The sequence below is a fragment of the Geotrypetes seraphini genome, chromosome 8, assembly GCF_902459505.1.
Source record: "Geotrypetes seraphini chromosome 8, aGeoSer1.1, whole genome shotgun sequence".
Taxonomy (NCBI): Eukaryota; Metazoa; Chordata; class Amphibia; order Gymnophiona; family Dermophiidae; genus Geotrypetes; species Geotrypetes seraphini.
Window position 1 is genome coordinate 27,007,196 of NC_047091.1, and position 23,293 is coordinate 27,030,488.

At 43.5% G+C, this 23,293-nt stretch overlaps 1 protein-coding gene across 1 annotated transcript in view; it reads left to right on the forward strand.

Moving 5' to 3' along the window:
- LOC117364459 (bone morphogenetic protein 8A-like) overlaps positions 1-23,293 on the forward strand; it is a 42,932-nt gene that overhangs the window by 5,037 nt on the left and 14,602 nt on the right. Inside the window, exons 2-3 of the mRNA XM_033953655.1 lie at positions 21,556-21,748; positions 22,341-22,489. Coding sequence (XP_033809546.1) covers positions 21,556-21,748; positions 22,341-22,489 — 342 coding nt within the window. The remainder of the gene's footprint in view (positions 1-21,555; positions 21,749-22,340; positions 22,490-23,293) is intronic.

The window sequence follows — 23,293 nt, forward strand, 5'->3', positions numbered from 1 at the left end:
CCTAATGAATATGCATGAAGCAAATTTGCATGCCTATCACTTCCATCATATGCAAATCTCTCTCATGCATATTCATTAGGGCTAGCCTGAAAACCCAATTGGCCTGGTGTTCCTCCAGGACAGGGTTGGGAATCACTGCACTAGAGGTAGGTCTTGTCAGACAAATCTGATAAACTTCTTTGACTGGGTGACCAGAGAATTGGATAGAGGGAGTGTGCTAGTTGTGGTTTGTTTAGATTTTAGCAAAGCCTTTGACAGTGTTCCACACAGATGTCTAATAAATAAACTGAGTGCCTTCAGGATGGGTCCCAAAGTGACGGGCTGGGTCAAGAACTGGTTAAGTGGAAGGCGACAGAGGGAAGTGATCAATGGAGATGGCTCTGAGGAAAGCGATGTTACCAGTGGTATGCCTCAAGGTTCTGTTCTTAGGCCTGTTCTTTTTAACATTTTTATAAACGATATTGCTGCAGTTCTGTTGGGTAAGATTTGCCTCTGCGGATGATACCAGAATCTGAGTAGACACCCAGGATGGTGTGAATAACATGAAGCCTGGCAAAGCTTGATCTGAAATTTGGCAGCTAAAATGTAATGCTAAGAAATGCAAGGTCATGCATATGGGCTGCAAAAACCCAAGGGAACAGTACAGTTAAGGGGTAAAGAACTTATGTTCACGACAGAAGAGTGGGACACCCAAGTGATGTATGTGATGATCTTAAGGTGGCCAAACTAGGCAGAAAAGGTGACAGAGAAAGCTAGAAGGATGCTAGGATGCATAGGGAGGGGTATGGACAGCAGGAAAAAAGAGGTATTGATGCCTCTGGTGAGACATTTAGAATATTGTGTACAATTCTGGAGGCCACACCTTCAAAAAGATATAAAAAGGATGGAGTCGATCCACAGGAAGGCTACTAAAATGGTGCGTGGTTTTATCATAAGGATTATGGGGGACAGACTTAAAGATCTCAATCTGTATACTTTGGAGGAAAGGCGGGAGAAGAGAGATATGAAAGACATTTAAATATCTATGAGGCGTGAATGCGCATGAGACGAGTTATATTTGAAAGGAAGATCTGGAATGAGAGGGCATAGGATGACGTTAAGGGGTGATAGGCTTAGGAGTAATCTAAGGAAATACCTTTTTTACAGAAAGGGTGGTAGATGCATGAAACAGAGGAGGTGGAGACATACTGTCTGATTTCAAGAAAGCCTGGGATAGGCACGTGGGATCTCTTAGAGGAAGAGATAATGGTTGCTGTGGATGGGTAGACTGAATGGGCATTTGGCCTTTATCTGCCATCATGTTTCTATGTTACTTAGACATGGGCCAGGTCTCTCTGACAGTTTCACTTGACCTCTCAGCTGCTTTTGATCTTGTTGATCACTCTCTTATTGTCTAGATCAGTGGTTCCCAACCCTGTCCTGGAGGACCACCAGGCCAATCGGGTTTTCAGGCTAGCCGTAATAAATATGCATGGAGCAGATTTGCATGCCTGTCACTTCCATTATATGCAAATCTCTCTCATGCATATTCATTAGGGCTAGCCTGAAAACCCGATTGGCCTGGTGGTCCTCCAGGACAGGGTTGGGAACCACTGATCTAGACAATAAGAGAGTGATCAACAAGATCAAAAGCAGCTGAGAGGTCAAGTGAAACTGCCAGAGAGACCTGCCCATGTCCAAGTAACATAGAAAAATGATGGCAGATAATGGCCAAGTGGCTAGCTTGAAAACCCAATTGGCCTGGTGGTCCTCCAGGACAGGGTTGGGAACCACTGGTCTAGATTGCATGATCTGGGAATAGATGGCATTGTATTGGCCTGATTATATTCATTTTTAGCGGACTGTTCTTTCTGTGTCACCACATCACTAACAGAATCCATCAGTACACCTTTGTTTCTGTTCAATCTTTTTCTAAATTCTGTGGTTATTCATATCCAAGAATCTGGCATATCTTTCCACTTCTACATCAATTACATTTGCTATTTCATCACACTGATCTGGATAATCCCGATATCGCTCCCCTTTTGTGTTGTCTTAATGGCTAGCTGATCATCACTTGGTCTTTTTACAGAAAACAATCCAAAGTATTTCAGTGACTATTGAGCCCCCTCCCCCCTTCCAAAAAGTCTACATCATTAGAGCTGAATTAGAATGCTATGTAGTTCTATAGAAAGAACACAGGGCAGTCATAGGAATCTGTCAACTCTTCCAAAATGTGTTTATCCTTAGGGCTGGAATTAACACCAGAATTAACAAACAATGAACCTTCAAAAATGTATTTTCTGACCCAAAGAAGAAAGTTAGTCAATAACTATATTAAATTAGTCCAATAAAAAAGGTATAATCTTATTTTTAATATCTGCTTATTAGTTATATTATAAATCTATTGAAAAGAGTATCTATAAAATGACATCAATTGTGGGACTTCAATGGGGGGTTGGGAAAGTTGGAGGCAGGGCTACATTCGGAAGCTACTGCTTGGTGTCAGCAAATATATCGAACAATGTCAAGACTGATTTGAGAATAGTATTCGCCACCAGTGGGAAATGCAGTCCACTTCTCTCACCCCTCCCTCAAACGACCCAACTCTCCCGGTCCCCCCCTTTTGATCCCCCCTTCTCACTACCTCCAATGACCTGTACAATCCCCCCCTCTCATGCTCACCTTAACCACCTCATTGCTTGTAATTATGATCAATTGTAAGTTCTTGTTAAATTTTGTTTATCTGTTGTGAAAACTCCCCTCCTCATGCTCACCTGAATATCTACATTACTTGTAAATCTAGTTTATTGTAATTTCTTATTAAACTTTGTTTAATTGATGTGAACCGCCTAGAACTCCCTGGGTATGGCGGTATAAAAGAATAAAGTTATTATTATTTTCAGGTTATCTGTACTCCCAACGTGTATTTGCTATCATTTATGATGTAGGGTGCATTTTGGAAAAAAAAATGTTCTTTAATTACCATTTTCCTGTAATTGGCTTTAAGGTCATTTAATTGGGAGCCACAAAACTGCTTCCTCTTGCCCGTCACACTTTGGAGCAATTTCAGTAGCCCAGTGCTGGATTTGCCATGAGACACTGAGGGGCAGCGATTTTAAGAAAACCTGCTAGTTTAGTGGGAGGGGGGAGGTTTCTGAGCAGACCTTGCATTTCTTATTTATAGCAGAAGACATGAATATTAACAAAATAAAATAAGTCACCCTAACAGCTAACTGGAATTATGCTTTACCTCTTGGATGGTCCAAAGCATTTTGATCCTCAGCTTGATTTAGATGTGCAGCTTTGCAAACTCTGCCACCTGGCTGTGGGATAATGAACCTTTTTTGTAACATGGCAATTCCTACTCTCGGTGTCACCAAATTCACATTTTTTCTAGCAGGTTTTTTTTTTTTGTTTGTCTATTTCGTAGGACTTATTTTACCACCTTTTTTGAAGGAATTCACTCAGTATGAATGCTGCCAAAGGCTCCTCAGTGACACCTTTGTAAATATGTAGAAAACTGAATATCTTAACTTAGCTGCAGTCCGTTCTCATGATGCACTTTTGCTTATTCATGGTCATCCACAGCATATTCCCATGAGGATGAACTGTGTAGGAGCATTTTTACAGTGTATAAAATACAGAGTATAAGCTGCAAGCTGTTCTTTACAAGAAAGGTACACGAAATGATGAATTTATGGTGTTGGGTATCAAAAATGTACAGAAAACAGGGTGTCGCAGGAACCGACCTCCCCCCCTGGTTAAAGGTTCCGTATTCACGTTTTTGGTAGTTATGGAGTTCTCTAGGACCCTAATCTCAGTGAATAGTACAAGCGCACTGTACCTCTTTTCTGATTTAACTATACAAACTTGAGCTTCAGAGGTACACAATTGGTTACATTTATACTTTCTTTTTTAAAGGATCTTCTAGCTTTTAAGTAGTTCCTGCCCTTCATGTTTTTGCAAATGGAAAGCAGTATTGACCATGTTCTTCCCACAGATTAAAAGAAAACCTGAGCCCCTTTATTAAATTTTTTTTAAAAAAGATGTTTTATGAAATGCCCAAATCCAACCATTTCAGTCATTTATAATTCTAGTGGAGCACAAAAGATTTATGGCTGACTAATCGCGCATTACTGTTTCTATACATTACAGAATAGGAGGAAGAAAAAAAAAAACCTCCTTATGCATTTCTCTTCTGTAAATTGAGTACACGTAGTGTCACATGGTACCATCAAGGACCCTATAAACCAAAATACTTATCTGTTTTTGCATTATCACTAACAGTATCGAATGTTGTGAAAATCCAATGACCTGCTATTGCAGCAACTATTGTAATGATTTCAAAAAGATGAGTCATTCTTTAAAAATATGCATGCAAATGAGGTTTGCAGAGGGTTACTAAATTTGCATGGGCTGAGTCACTGGGGTCAGCAATTGTTACGTGTGCAGAATACACCTGCAAATAATTAAAAAAAAAAAAAAAAAGAGACCCCCAAATCAAAGATCAGCAGGAGCGATGCCCACTCCCTCTTGCCACTGCTGTCAAACAATCCCCATGGCAGTGGGAAGGATTCCCACTCCTGCCACTGCCGTCTTCATGAAGGCTGGCAGGAGCGATGCCCACTCCCTCTGGCCAGAAGGCCCGCCTCTTCCCTTTCTTGGTGCATCCTGAGATGTGCTGGAGAGGGGCTTACAGTTCTGATTGGCTCAGGTGCTTAAGGTCCCTCCTATGGCATTCTTCCAGCTGGCCTTTGTGAAGACGGTGGGGGCGGGGGCATAGTGGGAGGGAGTAGGCATTCCTCCCACTGCAGAGGGTGTGTATGTTAGGGGGGGGGCTGATCTTCGATTTAGGGTCTTTTTTAAAAATATATATGGGGGGGGGGGGGGTCTGAGCTGGCAAATCTTACTTTCCTGTCAGTACCTGAGCCAATCAGCATTCAGGCACCAATAGGAAAGTAAGGCTACAACAGCTTAAACTTTGCCCACAAATGTATTAGAATAAGGTTAGGGAATCTCCCAGTGAGGATAGAGAACACCCAGAGTGCTCATTTTAATATTAATGACCTTGTACTACATTTGCATGGTAGAGTTGAAGATAGGAAGCTTGGAAACAAATATGGTGAGTCGTTCTAATAATTGGCTGGTAAAATACTGTCCTACTACCTGGCTGGAGCAGGTTTAGCAACTGTGTTAAAGCAGTTTACGTTTTGAAACTCTTCACCTCTGCGAATGTCACTAGAAAAAGGAATTGGCACATATCCATTATAGGTTGCCCTCTATACCTTTCTCTTTAACTCCTGCAGGTTTCTGAAAAATAGGATCTATAATGATCACCACTGTGTCTAATCTAATCTAGATGTTTTATTAGGTCTAAAGCTGCTCCCAGCAATAGAGAAGTTACAATAATGACAAAGCCTTAAGACCCAGAATGCAGTTCAAACATTCTTTGCAAATCTAACAGCCAAGTGTGGCTTTCAAGTGGACAATAGCAAGATCTCAGCTGCTCCAGTAAAGTCCAGCATAGCAAGCAGGCTGAGTGTAGGCAGCGCCTGAGTCCAGATTAGAGTCCCTAAGAGTTGCAAAATCTTGTTTCATTAACTATTTCAGCATGTAAAGTGAGTACATGAGCAGCAGGTACTGAAGGTGGAGGATTTGTGTCAGAGCAGGAGCAAGAGCTCAGAGTAATAGTGTCTGAAAATCTCAAAACAATGGATCAATGTGTTCAGATGGTGGCCAAGCCAGAAGGATGTTTAGCTGCATCGAATGGAGCAGAATGAAAGGCATTGTCAGGGAAGCCTTATTTGGAATACTGTGTTCTGTTTTGGAAATGACTTTAAGGACATAAAGAAATTGGAAATAAGAGTTAGCCATCAAAAGCCATGTGAGAAGAGACTGCAGGGCCTACCTCTGTAAACGTTGGCACAGGGGTTCTCAATTCAGTCCTGGAGCCAGTCTGGTTTTTAAGATAGCCACAAGAATATGCTAGAGCAAGACTGGTGAATGGAGGCTGTATCGAGAAGAGGAGAGGCTCTGATACAGAGCTTTAATGATTGAACATCTGCCCCTTTTCCAAATGAGGATAAGCACTAAACTATAGGGAGTGTGTAGTACAGTGGTTAGAGCTACAGCCTTAGTCCTCTGAGGTTGTGGATCATTTAACTTTTGGCTGAGGAGATGGTGCGAGGAGGAAGGCTTCCACTTTGTTAGGAACTGGACTACCTTCTTGGGGAAGAACAAGCTCTACAGAAGAGATGGACTGCACCTTAGCACAGCTGGGACAAGGATGCTGGCACGCAACGTCCAGAACGTCATAGACTGGGCTTTAAACTGAGAAGAAGGGGAAAGCCGATAGTCGACCTGACCTCGACACATCGGACATCAGTACCTGACAAAGGTACTGAACTGGGACAGTGCAAAAGAGGACTCGGGTCTGAGGGTGTATGGGTTGAAAAAGGACCTAGAGACGCATTGCAGGGATCGAGGGAACAAATGGACCAGGTAAGCGGCACCAACACAGAACAACAGGAAACAGAGGGGCAAAGTCATTGTGAAAAAGAGCCCAGGACTGAGTGGGAATTAGGAGAGCAGAAGGTGCAGGGGAAACAGGCAGAGGACGTCACACACACACAACAGGAGGAGGATGAAGCCCAGGGGCTGGCAAACCATGAGGGAAACTGCAGGAATACCAAAGCACAAGGGAAACAAAGAGAGAGGACAAAAAACTGGGTCTTAAACTGCCTATACACAAATGCTAGGAGCCTGAGGGCCAAAATGGGAGAACTGGAAATCACAGCCAGCGATAAGGACCTAGACATAATTGGAGTCACAGAAACGTGGTGGACTGAGGACAATCAATGGGATGTGGCCATACCAGGGTACAAACTATACAGGAGAGACAGGACACATAAAAAGGGTGGAGGAATAGCGCTGTACATAAAAGACTCCATACCATCAGCCAGGACGGAAACAACAGTACGGGCGGAAGGCCTGGAATCACTGTGGGTTAAGCTACAGGGAGGAGCAGGAGCAGACATTAAATTGGGTCTGTACTACTGCCCACCTGGACAACCGGAAGAAATCGACCAGGAGATGGAGGCTGAACTGAAGCAGGTATGCAGAAGCGGAAATGTGGTAGTGATGGGGGACTTCAACCATCCTGGGATAGACTGGAGTATTGGGCACTCAAACTGCGCAAGAGAGACAAAATTCATAGAAGTCACGAGGGACTGTTTCATGGAGCAGCTGGTCACGGAACCAACAAGGGGCGATGCCACTCTTGACCTAATCTTCAACGGACTAGGGGGGACAGCAAAGGAGGTGGCGGTATTACCCCCACTAGGCAACAGCGATCACAACATGATCCAGTGCAGGCTTGAAATTGGATCATCAAAGGGGAAAAGAACCACAACGACGGCACTCAACTTCAAAAAAGGAAATTATGATGCCATGAGAAAAATGGTGGGAAAGAAGCTCAAAAGCAACATAGGGAAGACGGAATCCGTAGAAAAGGCCTGGACCTTATTCAAAGAGACTGTACACAAAGCACAAAGCATATGCATACCCAAGTTCAGAAAAGGGTGCAAAAAAAATAGAACAAAAAACCCAGTGTGGATAACAAGTGCAGTGAAGAAGGCGATAAGCGACAAGAAAGCATCATTCAGAAAATGGAAAAAAGACCAAACAGAGGAGAATCAAAAAGGGCACAAAGAACACCAGAAAGAGTGTCACCGAGTGGTTAGAAAAGCAAAAAGAGAATACGAAGAGAGACTGGCAAAGGAAGCAACAAACTTCAAGTCGTTCTTCAGATACGTCAAGGGGAAGCAACCGGCGAGAGAAGAAGTGGGACCATTGGACGATGGAGACAGAAAGGGAGTTGTAAAAGAAGAGAAAGAGATAGCTGACAGGTTAAATGAGTTCTTCACGTCAGTCTTCACGATGGAAAATATAACCACCATTCCGGAACCCGAGGAGATCGTAATAGGAGACCAATACGATAAGCTTGTCGATTTAGAGGTAAGCCAAGAGGATGTACTCAAGCAGATCGACAGACTAAAGAGCGACAAATCGCCGGGTCCGGATGGCATTCACCCAAGGGTACTCAAGGAACTAAAAGATGTAATAGCGGAGCCACTTCGACAGATATGCAACCTATCCTTAAAAACCGGAGAGATCCCGGAGGATTGGAAAATAGCAAATGTCACACCCATCTTCAAGAAGGGCGCAAGGGGGGACCCGGGAAACTACAGGCCGGTGAGCCTGACCTCAGTCCTGGGAAAGATGATGGAGGCACTGATTAAAGACAGCATCTGTGAGCACATCGAAAAAAATGGGCAGCTAAAACCGAGTCAACATGGCTTCTGTAAGGGTAGGTCATGCCTCACAAACTTATTGTACTTCTTTGAGGGAGTGAACAGCCAGGTGGATAAAGGGGAATCTATAGACATCATTTACCTTGACTTCCAAAAAGCCTTCGACAAGGTGCCACACGAGAGGCTGCTTAAAAAGATATGGAACCACGGGGTACAAGGGGAGGTCCACCGATGGATCAAAAACTGGCTGGCAAACAGGAAGCAGAGGGTTGGCGTAAAGGGCCATTACTCAGACTGGAAAGGGGTCACGAGCGGAGTTCCGCAGGGGTCGGTGCTGGGACCGCTCTTGTTCAATATCTACATAAATGACCTAGAGGCGGGAACTAAGTGTGAAGTCATTAAATTTGCAGATGACACTAAACTATACAGCAGGGCTCAAACCAAGGCAGACTGCGAGGATCTCCAAAAGGATCTAACACAGCTGGAAAAGTGGGCCGAAAAGTGGCAGATGAGCTTCAACGTGGGGAAATGCAAGGTCATGCACGTGGGGAAAAAGAACCCGATGTTCACATACAAAATGGGGGGAACACCACTAGGGGTTAGTAACCTGGAGAGAGACCTGGGAGTAATGGTAGACGCAACACTGAAGGCATCGGCGCAATGCGCCACAGCCTCCAGGAAAGCAAACAGAATGCTGGGTATCATTAAGAAGGGTATTACGACCAGGACAAAGGAAGTCATCATGCCGCTGTATCGTGCAATGGTACGGCCGCATCTGGAGTAATGTGTCCAGTACTGGTCGCCGTACCTCAAGAAAGACATGGCGGTACTTGAGGGAGTACAAAGAAGGGCAACCAAACTGATAAAGGGAATGGAAAATCTCCCATATACTGACAGATTGAAGCAGTTGGGACTTTTCTCCCTGGAAAAGCGAAGACTTAGAGGAGACATGATAGAAACCTTCAAGATCCTGAAGGGCATAGAAAAAGTAGACAGGGGCAGATTTTTCAAATTAAGGGGCACCACAAGCACAAGGGGGCATTGGGAGAAATTGAAAGGGGACAGGTTTAGAACAAACGCTAGGAAGTTCTTTTTCACTCAGAGGGTAGTGGACACATGGAACGCGCTTCCAGAGGCTGTTGTAGACAAGAAAACATTAAATGGTTTCAAAGAAGGTTTGGATAGATTCCTAGAAGAAAAAGGGATTGGGGGGTATAGATAGGTATAGACCATTGCTCAGGCAATGGGCCTGATGGGCCGCCGCGGGAGCGGACCGCTGAGCAGGATGGACCTATGGTCTGCCTCAGCGGAGGCAACTTCTTATGTTCTTATGTTCTTATTCAAATCCCTGGCTGCTCCTTGTGACCCTGGGCAAGTCACTTCATCCCCTAATTGGCCCAGGTACACTAGATAGCATATGAGCCCGCCGGGACAGGGAAATATGATAAAGTACCTGAATGTAATACACACAGGCTATAAGGGGTATAGAAAGAAAGAAAGAAAAAATAACCTTTTGCAGAGCTGCTGTGGGGGATGTAACCTGCATTGCCAACAGCTAGCCCCCCCCCAAATAAATAAAATCATGGCAATGACCTAATCTGCACAACAGGTCAAACCGGAACAAGCTTGCTGGGCCAAATTGATGGATCTTATTTTTAAAACTGTTTCACCCACTTAATGTTGCTGGGCCAGCCACAGAAAAGCTGATGCCTAGTGCACCCCAGTCTCCAACACCATCACTGTCCCCAAACAGTAAGGCAGTGCTGTCAGGCCTCACTCAAAGCGACTCTCAACCCTGTGCAGCCATCATCCCTCTCCATCCTGATCTCTCCTTAGTAAATGGACAGCTTGAAAGCACCTAAGGGGTTTCTCTTACTCTTAAATACCATTTCAGCGAGGAAGATACACAATAAATAGTGTCTGAGTTCAAACAGACTACATGAAGTCATGGCTGGAGAAGCATTGAAGACCATTCAGGCTCTCTACATCGATCTGTGTTTAGATTGTACTTTAGAAAACAATCTTCATGGATGCATTGTCTGATTAACAGGCTTAATTGCCTAAAAAAACCACCAGGATGAACTTTTCAAACTAAGAAACAAAATCCTCTAACCAGTTTGGTGACTTCTTGCTGTATGCGTTATTTGCTGTTAAATTTAAAATTAGAGGATGGTGGCTTTCGGAACCAGCCCAGCTGCTTCTAGGTTGATGGGTTTTGTTTTGTTTGTTTTTCATATGAGGAGCTCAAAATACAGGTTTCTCATAGAATATGTAATCCCCCAACATCCTTCCACAGCACAGCTGCTCATCACTGGCTGCCAGGTCCACACCACCAGAACAGTCCATGTTTCCCACATCCGTTCAGTCTGGCCTGCATGACTGAGACGACTTTTGAAGTGTAGTTTGTGGTCAAGCCTAGTAGTTGGAAGGAGATTTATTTTTAAAGATAGTCTTGGAATGGAGATCTTGCTTTGAAAATCATGGTTGCTGTTTGCTTTGCAATCTTTGCAAGTGTATAGCTTTACAATGTCAGGGACACTGATAAGGAAACCCTCAATTTAAAAGGAAGACATTTTTCAGTTGTAGCTCAAGGTGAGTTCTACGTCAGTGTTTTCCTATCCCTTTGGAGGGCTAAGTGACTTCCCCCACAATCACAAGGAGTGGTTGTGGCATTTGAATCCTGGCTTCTTCCTTGGTTCTTAACCTGCCAAGCCTCCACTTTTTTTCCCCTGAATAACTTTATTTAAACAATACCCTGGACTAGATAAGGAAAAACTAGCTAGTATTTACAGTCATAAGAACATAAGAGTTGCCATATTGGGGCAGACTGAAGGTTTATCAAGCCTAGTACTTACAACCTATGCAAATTACAACTGTTCAACTTTGACGCGTCTTCCGCTCTCCCAAGTCTTGCTACGCAGTGTAATGACATACGCAGGGGTGTTGCCCCACATGAGTTTGTACTTTGTTGTTTTGGCGATTTCGGCCCCTAAACATGATTACCAAGAGGAAATTGGCTTTGTCCACTCCTCAGCCTTCCAAAAAGGCAAGAAAGACCATAGATGTAGACACTGAAATGATGATAATAAAACAGTATGAAGGAGGAAAGAAAGTGAATGCAATCGAATGTGGGCAGAGTGGGCAGACTTGATGGGCTGTAGCCCTTTTCTGCCGTCATCTTCTATGTTGCTACTGTGTCAACTATTATAAAGGACAAAAATAGAATTTGTGAAGCTGTGAAATGTTCTGCACCTTTGTGGTCAACAGTGATTACAAAGCAACGTACTGGGCCCATCCATGAAATGGAGAAATTGTTAGGCTCAGATTCAAAAGCGGATACCCTTAAGCCTGTTTGGGACTTTAAAGGAACGCGCAGGAGAAGACTACAGTCAAGAATTTGTGGCAAGTACTGGTTGGTTGAAGAGGTTTAAAAATAGATTCCAGTTGCATAATGTTCAGGTGACTGGAGAAGCAGCGAGTGCGGATGAGGAAGGAGCTAATAAGTTTGTTGATAGTTTAGAAGAAATAATCAAGGTTGAGGGTTACCTCACAGAGCAAATTTTTAATGTGGATGAAACAGGGTAATATTGGAAGCGGATGCCAGAATGCACTTACATCCACAAAGAAGCCAAAAGCATGCCAGGATTTAAAGCACACAAGGATAGACTCACTCTACTGCTTGGAGGGAATATCAAGGGGTTCAAGCTGAAAATCCACGTGCATTTAAGAATGTGAACAAGCACACTTTGCCAGTTTATTATAAATCAAGCCATAATGCCTGGATGAACCAGGCTTTATTTGAAGAGTGGTACAGTAATTGTTTTATTCCTCAAGTGTGTGAGTACTATTTGGAGAGAGGAATCCCCTTCGATAATGCGCCTGGACATCCCCATCACTTAGCTGAAGGCAAACTATCTCAGAACCACTTTTGCCCAAGCCATAGCTGCTATAGATACCGACCCTGAACTATCACTATGTGACTATTGAAAAGAGTATAATATTCTTTAAGTGTATAAAAAAATCTTGCTACTGCATGGGACTCAGTGACGGAAAAGTGTATGAATGGTGTATGAAAGAAGTGTGTTAAGTGCTATGTGAATACTTTTGCTGGATATAACAGTGAACAAGAACTTGATGAGATTCGTGAAGAAATAGTGAAACTGTCAAAAGCCCTTTCGTTGGAATGTGAAATGGAAGATGTTGAGGAGTTGCTAGACTGGGAATCAGGGAAACTTACGAATGAAGAGCTGATAGAATTAGAAGAAGAAAGAGTGGCAGAAAAAAAAATAAGAGAATTAGAGAAATACCAAGAGGATGAAGCACCATAATGAATGTTCACCACAAAGGGATTGTCAGAAGGTTTATATCCTCGCCCATCTTGAAAACATGGACCCAAACATTGAACGATTTGCGAGGATTGAATGGATGGCACGCGACACATTTCATCCTTATTGCGAAATTTATGAAGAGAAAATAAAGCAAAACAATTCAGACAAAGCTCACTATGTTTATGAAAAGAGCAACTCTACCCATCACCCTGTCCACAGCATCGCCTGATGAAGGAGATATCGACAACCCGCAGCCAAGCACTAGTTGTGCCAGGAATTAAATGTACTTTACTGTACTTCTTATTTTCTTATGTTTTTCCACAATTGTACTGCAGTTTGACTTTTAAAGAAAATGTTAACAGATTGCTTTAAGATGATTAAAATATCATTACCTAGTCTAATATTCTTGCCTTAACTTAACATAGGCCAACTTACGTCCTGATCAACTTACGACCTGTCAGTCGGAACCAATTGCGGTCGTAAGTCGACGAGTACCTGTATCTGGTTTCCAACAGTGGCCAACCCAGGTCACAAGTACCTGGAAAGATCCCAAGGAAAAAAACAGATTTTATGCTGCTTATCCTTGAAATAAATAGGGTATTTTCCCAAGTCCATCTTAAAAATGATTGATGGATAGGGTTAACAGATTTATTCAAGAAAAAAAGAGAACACATGGCGAGGCTTACCATATTTAAAGCCTTACAAACCTGGACACATGGCCCTGCCTCTCAAAGTCTCTTCTTCCCCGAGCTCCGGCCGCATCTTGAGAGCCTCAAGCATGTGCGGATGTGTATGACATCATCCACGCATGTTCAGAGGCCCTCCAGATGCGACTGGAGCTCACCGGGGCTTTCCAAAACCTGGACAAACTGCCAGGTTTTGGAAAGTCTGTCTGGGCACCTGAACAGTCCTCTAAAAAGAGGACATGTCTGGGTTTTCCCAGATGTCTGGTAACCCTACATGTGTAAGCCCTACTCTGCCCCCATACAAACATTGTCTTTTCTCCTTCCCCCAATTCAGGACCACCTCTGGAGAGCCTCTGAGTAGGCATGGATGTGACAAATGCATGCACATCATTATGATGTATGACATCATTGTGATGGCATAGGGTTACCAGATTTAAAGAAGAAGACCCATCCTGTTCTGCCCCCAGCCTTGCCTCCAAAAGCTGCTTCTCTTTTTCCCTGACCTCCAGGCTACATCTGGAGGACCTCCAGCCTGATTGGATGCATGTGGAAAACTGCCAGGTTTTGGAAAGTCCATCTGGGAACCCGGACAGTCCTCTCAAAAGAGGCCATGTCTGGGTTTTCCTGGGTATCTGGTAATCCTATGATCTCATCACATCACATATGCGCATGCTTGGAGGCCCTCCAGCCATGACTCCTCTGAGCTCAGGGCCTTCCAAAACCAGGATAAACTGCTGGGTTTTGAAAATTTGTCTAGACATCCAGACAGTCTTCTAAAAAGAGGTTTTCCTAGACGTCTAATAACCCTATTTATGGACTTTTGTTTTAAGAAATTATCCAAACCTTTTTTAAACTCGATAAGCTAACTGCTTTTACCACATTATCTGGAAACTAATTCCCAGAGTTTAGTTACATGTTGAGTGAAGAAATGGTAGCCAATCCTAAACAAGGTGCTTAGCTTTGATCTGATCAATTTTTTTTTTTTTAACTGTGCAAGCAAAGTACTTTACTTCACTATAGAAGATGAATGAGCAAGGAGGAACATAAGAATTGGCACTGCTGGGTCAGACCAGTGGTCCATCGTGCCCAAAAGTCTGCTCAAACGGCGGCCCTCTGGTCAAAGACCAGAGCCCTAACTGAGACTAGCCCTACTTGCGTACGTCCTTGTTCAGCAGGAACTTGTCTAACTGTCTTGAATCCCTGGAGGGTGTTTTCCCCTATGACAGACTCCGGAAGAGTGTTCCAGTTTTCTACCAATCTCTAGGTGAAGAAGAACTTCCATATGTTTGTACGGAATCTATCCCCTTTCAATTTTAGAGAGTGCCCTCTTGTTCTCCCTACCTTGGAGAGGGTGAACAACCTGTCCTTATCAACTAAGTCTATTCCTTTCAGTACCTTGAATGTTTCGATCATATCCCCTCTCAATCTCCTCTGCTCAAGGGAGAAGAGGCCCAGTTTCTCTAATCTTTCGCTATACGGCAACTCCTCCAGCCCCTTAACCATCTTAGTCGCTCTTCTCTGGACCCTTTCGAGTAGTACCGTATCCTTCTTCATGTACGGTGACCAGTGCTAGACACAATACTCCAGGTGAGGGCGCACATGGCCCGGTACAGCGGCATGATAACCTTCTCCGATCTGTTCGTGATTCCCTTCTTTATCATTCCTAGCATTCTGTTCGCCCTTTTCTCTGCCGCCACCACACATTGCGTGGACGGCTTCATTGACTTATCGATCAGAACTCCCAAGTCTCTTTCCTGGGAGGTCTCTCCAAGTACCGCCCCGGACATCCTGTATTCGTGCATGAGATTTTTGTTACCGACATGCATCACTTTACATTTATCCACGTTGAACCTCATCTGCCATGTTGTTGCCCATTCATCGAGCCTGATTATGTCACTTTGCAGATCTTCGCAATCCACCTGCGACTTCACTACTCTGAATAACTTTGTATCGTCCGCAAATTTAATCACCTCACTTGTACCTATGTCCAGATCATTTATAAAGATGTGAAGAGCACAGGTCCAAGCACCGAGCCCTGCGTCACCCCACTGGTGACGTTCTTCCAGTCCGAGTATTGTCCATTTACCCCCACTCTCTGTTTCCTATGCTCCAGCCAGTTTTTAATCCACGTATTTCACCCTTGATTCCGTGGCTCACAATTTTCCAAAGTAGTCGTTCATGCGGAACCTTGTCAAATGCCTTCTGAAAATCCAGATATACAATGTCAACCGGGTCGCCCTTGTCTATCTGCTTGTTCACTCCCTCGAAGAAGTGCAGCAAAAGTTTGTCAAACAAGATCTGCCTTTACTGAAACCGTCCATTAAGGTAGATCTAGGGAGAGCCACTGCTTATCTCTAAGTAACATAGAATCTTGCTACTTTTTAGGACTCTCCCAGGTCCTTGTAACCTGGACTGGCCACCACTGGGAACAAGATACTGGGCTAGATCCTCCCTTGGGCAACTCATATATTATCTGCTTGATAGGAAGGAGGGGGTGAACTATTAAAAGAAAGAGTTCCAAGTCTATCCACCCTCCTTATGTTTAAAAATGTCCCAACACACCCCCCGTCATCCTTCCCTCCCTCTCTTCTGTGTCCCAAGTTTGGGCCGCCCTCACGCAAGTGTTTATCTGTTCTGGCCAGCTGCCTCCTCCTAGCCGCACTTCTCTTCATAAAGCCGCAGCCATGATTCCTACACATGGTCTGCGGCTGATCCAGAAGCTTAGAGGGAAGGCATCTGGGTCAGCCGCAGGCAGCATGCAAGAGCCGCTGCTCGTAGCTTTGTGAAGAGAAATGGGGCTGGCAGGAGGGAGACAGCCAGAAGCCGGGAACTAGGCAGTAATGTAAATAAAATAAAAATTTCTGTGTGAGCCAGTAGTTGAGGACCCCTGACCAAAATAAAGCCACCAAGTGGGAGCTAAGGATTCTCTGTCACCCAGTAAGTCGTGTTGTTTAGGTTTTATTTTCTAAGTTAAAAGGCTTTGATCTTATTTGGTAGGTCTCGGAGGTATAATTTAATTTTTTTAATCAACTAAATCACTTGACTGCCAACCTGAGGTAAATATGAACAAAATAAATGACGTTGATGAGGAGCTGCTGGTACCAGTTGAGCTAGTGTCAGTATTGAGGCTGAATCCAAATTATTATGGCGCAATCACAGAATTAAATGCAAACTCTTCCTAGAAATGGGCTGTTAGAAGCTGTCCTTGTCAAGATTGCTCTTCTTTAGGGTTTGTTTTTTTTTTTTTATTAAATTGGAGCGCGTCATTGCTCTTTTCAATGTTGTTAAGAGCTTATTATCAGAGAGGCCTTTGCAATTTTCCTGTCTGCACAATCTTTCACAGGCAGAGGTAACATTTGCAAAGCTGGGTGTGCTAATGGGTTATAGTATAGGAACAAGGGATATGGATTTTGAGGTTGTGATGAAAGAGACGAGTACAATTCGCTGATAGTGACAGAGAGGTGGTTCATGGAGAACCATGACTGGGCTATAATCCATTCAGGAAGGATGGGGTAGGACGAAAAGGAAGAGGTGTGGCTCTTTATGTTCAAAATAGAATCAAAGCAACAGCCAGGCAGGATTTATGAGGTAAGGAGGAAGCGCTGTGGGTTCGAGGGAATGGAACGTCTATTTATACTGCTTTGGCTTTTCCCCTCCAGACTTATAGCAGCAGTTTACACCCCTGTTACTCTCATTATATCTTGCATTTTCACATGATTCTTTTTCTCTGGGTTAGGAGCCTAATGGTTAACATATTCAGCTGAGAGCCTGGAGAACTGCAGCTTCTGGTGACCCTGGGCAAGTCACTTAATCTCCCATTGCCACAGATACAACAAACACCTTCGATTGTGGGCGCGTGTAGCTGCATCTGTCTAGTAGCGCTATTGAAATGAGTAGTAAATAGAGTTCATATTTGTTACAATTCATCTTGTGCCATTTATCAAATAAAGAATAAACAACACTAGGCTCAGCTCACCCCCTCTTAACAGCTTATGAGACCCTGATTTTTCCAAAAATGAGAACAAACCCTTTACAATTAGTTGTAAATTCTATATTGATAAAGTTGATAAGGCAGCATAGGGCATAAACTACAGTCAGGGAATGGTGAGAGTAAGTCCAAAGCAATAGTCATCCAAACACATTATTAGGTCAGTAACAGAGACTTCTTTTTACGTGAGACTTTTCTTATACGAGGAGTAATTTTCATGCACAAAAAGGAGAAATCCCAGGCCAGACTCAATACTCCCCAAATGCAGAGAGTAGGAGGGAAATAGGAGAGGGGCAAAGGAAGGAACTGGTTCTTATTGATTGGGGCTGATGCCAACACTATCCAATTATTACATAATCAGAGCTGACAGATTCTCTATTAACTAAACTGAGAAACATTTTAAATGCAAACAGGTCAATTCATGCATTAGGTCAGCAAAATAAAATTTGTGAAAGGGCATTTTCAACAGTGTGCTTAAATCTGACTTTGGACATTTATCGCAAGACGTCCAACAGTTGGGGTTGGAAACATCCATTTTCAGAACCGCTAGACATCCAAATTTTTTGGATTGTTAGGAAATCCAACTTTATGGACCATTTTCAAATACAAAAATGTCCATGTTCAAAATGTCCAAATCAAGCCCATTTGGATGTGGGAGGGACCAGCATCTTAATGGACTGGCCATGTAATCATCTCAACAGGGCAGTGAGGCACCCTAGGGGGGCACGGCTGTGAACTTCACATAAAGGGTGCCAGGTACATATTTCACCAGAACCCCCTTTTATTGAACGGGGAGTCCTGCAAAACTCCCCCAAAATCTACAGTATCCACTCTACTCTGCCCCCCATATAGCCCTTATTACTGCAAGTTTTTTTATTTCTCACCCGCCCTTATCCAGGGTGCGTTACATATTAACATACAAAATTAAAGATTTACATTTATCGTACAAAACACTTCATACACGTTGCATCAACGACGGATATCTTTTAAGGCCAAAACTGGCCAAACCCACACATACATCAAAATATAAAATTCCATAAGTCATACAAGATGCCTCAATAACTGACATCAATAAACCAAATAAAACAAACCAGACCATCGAAACCTCTGTGACCAGCACTCAAGAGTCATCACTCTTCCTCCCTCAGCCAAACTCAGACCCTATATTTAATTTTACAGAACCGATGTCACCTCTATGGCAGTACAGTAGGTTTTGGGTATGTTCTGGTGAACTCACACTTTCCACCATCAATGTAGTGGTTAGAGTGACTTATGGGACTTGCTGCTCCTTTCTTTGATTCATTAGCGCCCCCCCCCCCCCCCTCTCAAAGCTACTTAACCTGTGTGTAGGTTTACTAGGTTTTCCTATAGCAGGTGCTGCTGTTCTGGAGACAGGTATGTACTTTTGAAGTCTGACCTTTGTGGGGTGTGAGGGAGTGAGTGAGCTGTGGGAGTGGTTATGGGATCACTTTGGTTACCTTTTTAACACTTATATCTTTTAAAACAGGCACAGTGCTCCTTATGACCCTAGGCAAGTCACTTAGGGCTAGATTCACTAAGTAAACCGATCGGTTTGCGACCCGATTTCCCTCCGACCCGATTCACTAACCTCTGTCCCGATCTACAGATAATAATAATAATAATAGTAACAGCTTATATACCGCAATACCATGAAGTTCTATGCGGTTTACAAAAGATTAAGCAAAGGTACAAATTGACTGACTTCAAGAGGGGAAGAAGAAAGAGAAGTAATAAGATAGGAAATTCATTGTTGAGGAGAAAAGTGATCAAAAGGACAGTTAGTCGCTATTGAGGGGAAAGAGATAAGTGTATCAGTTGTCAAGATGTTTTAGGAACAGGTGTGTTTTTAGACGTTTCCTAAATTCCTCATAAGATGGTCTGCGCATGCGTCGGGATTGCTATAGAGCAATCTGGGCGCTCAGTTGGGGGCGTGATTCCAATCGCCCTCATTTGTATGAGGGCGATTCGTGAATCAGCCACCCAGACACGGCTCAAATCCCTCACGGATCGGATCCGTGCCTTTAGTGAATCTAGCCCTTAATCTAGCCCTTAATCCCCTCATTGCCCCAGGTGCATTAGATAGATTGTGAGCCCACCGGGATAGACAGGGAAAAATGCTTGAGTACCTGAATAAATTCATATAAACCATTCTGAGCTCCCCTGGGAGAACAGTAGAGAAAATTGAATGAATGAATAAATAAATAAAAGTTCTGTCCAGGACATTTGCCAAAACATTTGATTATCCCTGCAGGCAGTCTAAGTCTAAGCCTGCTCAGATCCTGCCCAAACGTTGCCCATAACACTCCTCTCAACACGCCCCTTTGAGCTCTGGGCACACAGCAGCTTCGACTCCTACTGGACATCCAGAATGTTGGTTTTGAAAATTGGCACAAGTATGTCCTGTTCATTAGGACATCCAAGTGCTGACTTAGGTGGCTATTTTGATTATGAGCCTGTGAAAACCATATGGTCTTACATCCATGGGAATGGAGCAGTCAGCTGAGTATAACTGATCCTCTTTTTAAATGCGTTCTATAATATACACTTAATACTCTTACCAGACAGCAAAGCTGTAGTTGTATCAGGCTTGTAAGGCGGCACCCTAAATTCAATGAGCATAGGAAGAGGTTTCAAACAATGGCCTTGCTAGCTCTGCGAGTTATTAGAAAAATGGCCAATAGACCAAATGAAGAAGAGCTGACTATACAACTAGAAACTATTGCAGTTTCTGAAGAAGAATATGAATTAAGCAATTTAAAAATAATCTGTGGAGCCAGGGGAACCTATTTCCCCCCTCGCCACAGGGAGTTCTCTGAATATCCCAAAATACACCTTCCAGAAGATCTTCCCCCATTGAGCTTGAAGATTACAGAGAACTGTGATAGGATCAAAGCTGACTCCAAGACATTATCTGCCAAATGCCTTCATGGTATGACAGGAACAAAGGCTGGGTCAACAGATTCCAAAAGGTCAATTGCTTTAATGCTAGTTTCCACTTAAGGTCTGTATCTTCTTTCCAGTTTTGTCTCTTCTCTTTCCTTTCCACTTCTTCCTCTTAAACCTCTCTCCTCTCTTCATCCTGTGGTGGCAGCAGCAGGGGAATTGGGAGAATAGGAGGAGATGGACCACAATAGAGTCCCAGAAAAGAGGGGAGAGGTGAACAGCAAGAGAAATAGGAGAGTAAGGTAGCAGGGGGGAAGTGGGAAGAAGGGGCGAGTACCTACGTGAGAGGTGGGGAGGGGAGGGAAGGGACAGAATGAGGAAGCAGCACCAAGAGGAAACCAGATGGAGGCACCATCAGCAGCGAATGTGCAGTATGAGTTAAGCCTGAGGCCGACCAGTGTTTCCAGCTGCCAACTCACCCCTTTCTCTCTCTCTCGCTACTCTCCCATCAGCCTTTATGCCTATCTCATAGCCCCATGCCCAATTTTCTTTGTTAAATAGCCGTGGAGGTTTAAATGATTTGTAACCTTTTTCCCTCCAGTGGATGTCCCTATCTTGCTGTCCACACCCCTTCCATAATTTAGCTATTCACTGGAAACTGCTTAGATATTTCTTAATTAGAACTATATCAAAATTATGTTTATTTAAAAAAGTATTACCCACCCTATGTAAACAAAAAATTTTTAAAAAACACTCAAGCATATGACATCAAGCAAATTCACACACACAGGCCTTTTTCCACTACATAAAGCTTTGACAGAGCTGCTGAAATTTCGATCCCGTCAGTCATAAATGTCATTGAGAAAACAAAGACTCCAGCAAAAATGTATTCAAACCTTAAAAAAAAAAATGATGATCCATGTGTTTAAAAATCCTCACTGTCCTCTCTCTCTCTCTGAACTTCAGCCCTCCTAAGTCTCCACTTTTCCCCCCCGAGTCTCTGTGCCATAAAACTAATAGCCAGCCATTGTCGAAAGAATCAGGGTGACTACCATAGCAGGCTTCAATAGAGTTCCTGGAGGGTGGATCTTGCTCTCCCTCAAAATCAGCTATGAAAAACTGGATCTGGACTGGTGCCTGTTGGCTTGGTGAAACCTCAGCAAAACCTGCCTTATGTTCTAGTCAGAGGCGCAACGGGAGCAACCGTGCCCCCAATGCAGCTCAGCCCTTCCCCCTCACACCAGTGCCTGTTTTACAAAAGGTCTGCACCCTGATGTCAAAACCAGGCCATACTTCTGAATACAGTTGTAGAGTTTATTGCATAGCCTAAGGTTCTCCAATTCTTTCTCTTACAGTTGAACATGACAGAGACACGTTCTATCAGAAGCCATACTGGAAGGAATTCAAATTTGACCTGACCCAGATTCCTTTGGGGGAGTCCGTGACAGCAGCCGACTTCCGAATCTATAAGATGCGAAGTTCTGCACATCATTTCAACAAAACCCTTCACATCAGCATTTACGAGATAATCAAGGAGCACACCAACAGGTGCACCGATGCTTTTCCCTATCTAAGAGGCAACGTATAGGGCAGTTTTACTAAAGGGTGTTAGATTCTGCAGTTACTGCCCCTTAACACAGTAAGCGCAGAAAATATTGGGAGGCTTAACAAAGCTTTAAAAAAATGTTCACTAACAGATGCTACCGGTGTGCTCCTAAACATGTTTTAGTAAAACACCCATAGTTAATAAGTCACAGGCCATGGCCTAATGTTCAGTGGCCCGGAATTCAAACTCAACTGGTTAACATGAACCCAGATGGTCAGAGAACATCCAGTTAAGTCAGGCCACAGAATAGAACCTGCTAAGGTTAAGCAAACAATTTATTCTAAGTTTATGGCAGATAATTCTGTGGTGCAACTTAACCGGTTCAAATGAACTGGCCAGCACTGATGCTCCACAGCAGTTTTTAACTGGTCATATTTTGTCCAACCAACCTGGCAAAACAAAATGTAAGTGTTTGTGGTCTAAAATTTTGAAAAATACGATTTATCCTAGTAGTTCCTGAAATTACCTAGACAATTCTTTGAACACTGACCCCAGCCTTGGTATTGTTCATGTTCATTTCTGTTGTTTTCTAAGGGAGTCTGACTTGTTGCGCTTGGACCTTCAGGACATCCTGGCCGGGGACGAAGGCTGGTTAGTCTTTGATGTCACAGTTGCCAGTAACCACTGGTTACTGAATCCCAAGTATAACCTGGGACTGAGGCTTTATGTGGAGACGCCGGACGGTGAGTCATTACTCTAACCACAATTCCTAACATTCCAAACTGGGGCTGGAAAGGAGAATGGGAATAATTTTTAAGAAGTGTTTCGGACACTGAACTGGACAATATTTATTTTAAAAATTTATATACCGCTCATTACCAAGCGGTTTCCAATTAAGCATACATATTGTTAAGACAAATATCATTACGAAGATGAGAACATCTTGCTTTACATCTTCATTGCTTACAGCTAAGAAATATTACATAAATGGAATAACATAAGAACATAAGCAGTGCCTCTGCTGGGTCAGACCAGGGGTCAATCTTGCCCAGCAGTCTGCTCACGCGGTGGCCATCAGGTCCAGGAACTGTATAGTAATCCTCTATCTATACCCTTCTATCCCCTTTTCCTTCAGGAAATCATCCAATCCCCTCTTGAACCCCAATACCGTACTCTGTCCTATCACACCCTCTGGAAGCGCATTCCAGGTGTCCACCACCCTTTGGGTGAAGAACTTTCTAGCATTGGTTCTGAATCTGTCCCCTCTTAATTTTTCTGAATGCCCTCTCGTTCTTGTAGTTTTCGAAAGTTTAAAGAATCTGTCACTCTCCACTTTCTCTATGCCCTTCATGATCTTGTAAGCCTCTATCATGTCCCCTATAAGTCTCTGCTTTTCCAGGGAAAAGAGCCCCAATTTCTCTAATTTTTCAGCATATGAAAGGTTTTCCATACCTTTTATCAATCGCGTCACTCTTTTCTGAACCCTCTCGAGTAACGCCATATCCTTCTTAAGGTACGGTGACCAATATTGGACGCAGCACTCCAGA